We start from the raw sequence: 3,283 nt of genomic DNA on the forward strand, positions 1-3,283 counted from the left end.
GCTCAGGGGAGCCAGAGACACTAAGAAGGGCTCCAAGACACCAGGAGCCAGAGACACCCTTCGTCCTGCTGAGGTAGATATGGCAAGGTGAGGGCGGTTTGGCAGGGCAAGAGACCTCAGGCACCTGCAGGGACAAGCCCAGCGCTCACCAACCTCCTGTCCAGCAGGCTGCGTCTTCCCGCGTCACTCCACACACTTCCAAGCAATATTAATTACTTCTTTTCAACCGGGGAAGTCTCTTCTCTCCTCTTTTGATACACTTGGCCTTTGTTCTAAGCAGATGAAAGGGAAAGACAAGTGCCTGATCTGTAAATCCTCACTGCTGGGAACACAAGTGGGTCAACAGGTTTGTTAAGTTGGACTCTACCTGCTCAGCAGAGCACAGCAACAGAGCAGCTATAGCAGTAGGCGACTGCTTCCACAGGTCCCCGCGCTCCAGCCTCACAAGGGATCCAGCTTCCCTGGAGAAAAGGCACCATTTGAAGCTGTGAAGTGCTCCCGGCTGCCAGAACAGGGTCTGTGCAAGGTTTAGGTACCTGCAGGAGCTCTGCAGAGCACACACAGAGCCAGCACGCTGGCTTCCCGAAGCCAGCCAACGGTTTCTTAGCTTGTCCCTGCTCTAGGCACTGCACCAAGGCTCCATCGGGCCAACAAAATGAACGCAGGCAAAGATAAACCAACACTTCCCAGCAGCGCGTGGGAAACGAGTGTGGCACAAGAACAACCTGGCACAGATCCCCTGAGGTCATTCAGACAAGAACCTCTTGCCGTACTTCTCCAGGAGGGCAGCAGCTCTCCCCACACCATCTCCTGCAGGCAAATGGTCTGAGCTGAAGACCCAAGTCGTTCCTCAAGCTGTTGCCCAGCACATGGGTGCACGACACACACACAAGCCCACCTCATAAGCAGGCTTCGAGCCCAAAGGGAATGAATGGATCCATAACCTACATCCCAAACCACACTGAGTGTAGGAAGGAGACTGGAAGCACTGGGGGAACCTACCCAAACATCACCTGCACCATTACATCACCCAACAAAGTCAGTGACGCTGCCCCGCTTCACTATGCTTTCCCTGATTCAGCCACTCACTGTGCCAGAAAGAAAGAGGAAAGAAAAAAAACCCAAACAACTACCCTGGAAATTTCTTTTCCAAACCACACCTCTCTCCCATAGACCTAGGCTTCTCCCACTAAGCGAACAAACAAAAAGCCAACGGGGTATATAAGCAAATAAGGCCTAGCTGAGGACATCGGTGCGCCCACGGCACGTGCGACCTGAGAGCTTCTGGCTCTTGACACAAGCTTTCCAAAGAGGGAACGCTCTCCTCGAGGGGCTGGCGGGTCCAGGAAGGAGAGCGAGCTACAACTGCCTTCAGGAACATAAAACAGGGGAAGGGGGAGTCAAAAAGAACAATGGAACGAAACCAAACGCTCCCTCCCAGTACAACTGCAACAGAAGGTATTTCTACACAATCAAAGGCTGCTGTTTCCATTAGGACACCCTTGCTGGGTCTATCCGCCCAGAGGGACCAAGAAAACATATCTCAAATCTCCAAACCACCCACCACTTGTACCACCTCCACGAACACCCCCTCATTCAACAGCCTCCCAGCCGGCCTGGGCAACAGCGGCCACCTCTGCTGGGGACAGACCATCTTCCTGTGCATTCCTTCATACAATGGCACAAGAGAATGAAAACAGCTTCGCAGGAACATTCGCTTCCTTCTTTTTTTGTTTCATTTTATGATTATTCTTTTTTTTTTTCTTTTTTAAATACACAAGGTTTCTTCTGGAAGGAAAACTCTCCAGAACTTCACATCCTTAAGGCGTCACGAGTTTACTAGTCAGGATCCACTGGACAGCTTATTTGACAGACCTCCTCCTTTCTTCTCTCCTTTCAGAGCCACGTGGCTGGATGGGCTCTAAGTGGCGTGCAGGGGAATGACAAATTTGCAGCCGAAGGGCGAGTGGTAGTTTATTCCCACTTCCTGAAAGACCTTCTGAGGAATGCCAATGTCACAGAGGTACACGCGCCCTGCCCGCTCGCCCAGGGGCAGGGGCAGGCCCAAGGCCAGCGACCACTTGGCATCGATGCCCTGCTCCATTTCATTGATCGGAGGGTCTATGCTGAGGACGGGTGCCCGGTTTTGGTTGGCCCAGTCCACGACTGCTTTGTACCAAGGCTGATCTCTCAAAAAGGCATTTTCATGACAATCCAGGCAGTTGATCACTAGGTCAACAGGGGTATCTGGGAGATCTGAAAGAAACGAAAACACCTGGTTGAGGACCAGCCTGAAACCACAAAGTAAGGCTCAGTGCCTCCCCTCTTTGCATTGCCAGCAGATTTTTCATTTGTGCCTCCAGCACCCACAAGCTCACTGCGTAAAGTCTGCCCTTACCTGCTGTTATTGCTGTCCTTCTGCAGAAGACATCGATATTTAAAAGCTCTTTAGCACTCTGGAGAAGCTTCACAGACTCTCAGGTACAAAATCTCATCAAGTGGTCAGCACTTGAGCAGTCCCAGATGCTGCCACTGAGCTGCCTCACCAGTCCTGGCAAGCAGCAGCATTCTCTCTTAATTATAAAAGGATCATTCTGCAAGCCGAAAAAAAAGCCCTATTTTTCTGGAACATGACAATTACCTTCGCTATGGAAAGGTAGCTTGTGTGCTGCACTGCTGCCTGCCCCATCGAGCTCCATCAGTCTCGCTGCACTCTCCTGCTCTGTACCACATCTGCTGCAATCCTCTTACCTCACAGCCCACCAAGGACTCCTCTTTTCTAACAGACAAGTAGCTCAGCCAGCACAGCACAGCCCCCTCACCCTGCCACAACACAAAACATTGTACAGTTCCCCAATTCCCAGGTTTGTGTCTCCCAAGAAGTTTAAATGAAGCAGGTTTTTGAAAATAACGCTGGTGAAGCGACCAACAGCTCTCTCACAGCAGACGGATCATCAGTTTATTCTAGGGCACGTGAAGAGATGTGAATTTTGGCAGCTGCTGGGACTCGTTCAGCAAAGCTGTCTGCTTGGTTTGAAGCAGCAGCTGGATGCACATTTACTCGCAGTTTCGATACGCTGAACAAGGCAGGCCCTTATCCTACGAGCACGGCTGGTCTGACTCCGATTCCATACAGCAGTTCTTCCGTATTTGTTCATACAGGAAACGTCTGTACCAGCACAACTGCTCCACTGTTGAACCTCTCGCTGTCCTGCCAGCCTCACACCAGTCATCTTCCGCTGGCAATGCCACTAGATGGTGCCACCAGACCAGGCAGGCACTG

The 3,283-nt window shown here is 51.5% G+C and overlaps 1 protein-coding gene across 1 annotated transcript in view; it reads right to left on the minus strand.

The window, feature by feature from the left end:
• Positions 1 to 1,196: 1,196 nt before the first annotated feature.
• Positions 1,197 to 3,283, minus strand: part of EDC3 (enhancer of mRNA decapping 3) — a 23,400-nt gene continuing 21,313 nt past the window's right edge. Inside the window, exon 6 of the mRNA XM_010178446.2 lies at positions 1,197 to 2,256. Coding sequence (XP_010176748.1) covers positions 1,922 to 2,256 — 335 coding nt within the window. The 3' untranslated portion in view covers positions 1,197 to 1,921. The remainder of the gene's footprint in view (positions 2,257 to 3,283) is intronic.

Source organism: Antrostomus carolinensis, unplaced genomic scaffold (genome assembly GCF_000700745.2).
Source record: "Antrostomus carolinensis isolate BGI_N321 unplaced genomic scaffold, ASM70074v2 scaffold38851, whole genome shotgun sequence".
NCBI classification, from domain to species: domain Eukaryota; kingdom Metazoa; phylum Chordata; class Aves; order Caprimulgiformes; family Caprimulgidae; genus Antrostomus; species Antrostomus carolinensis.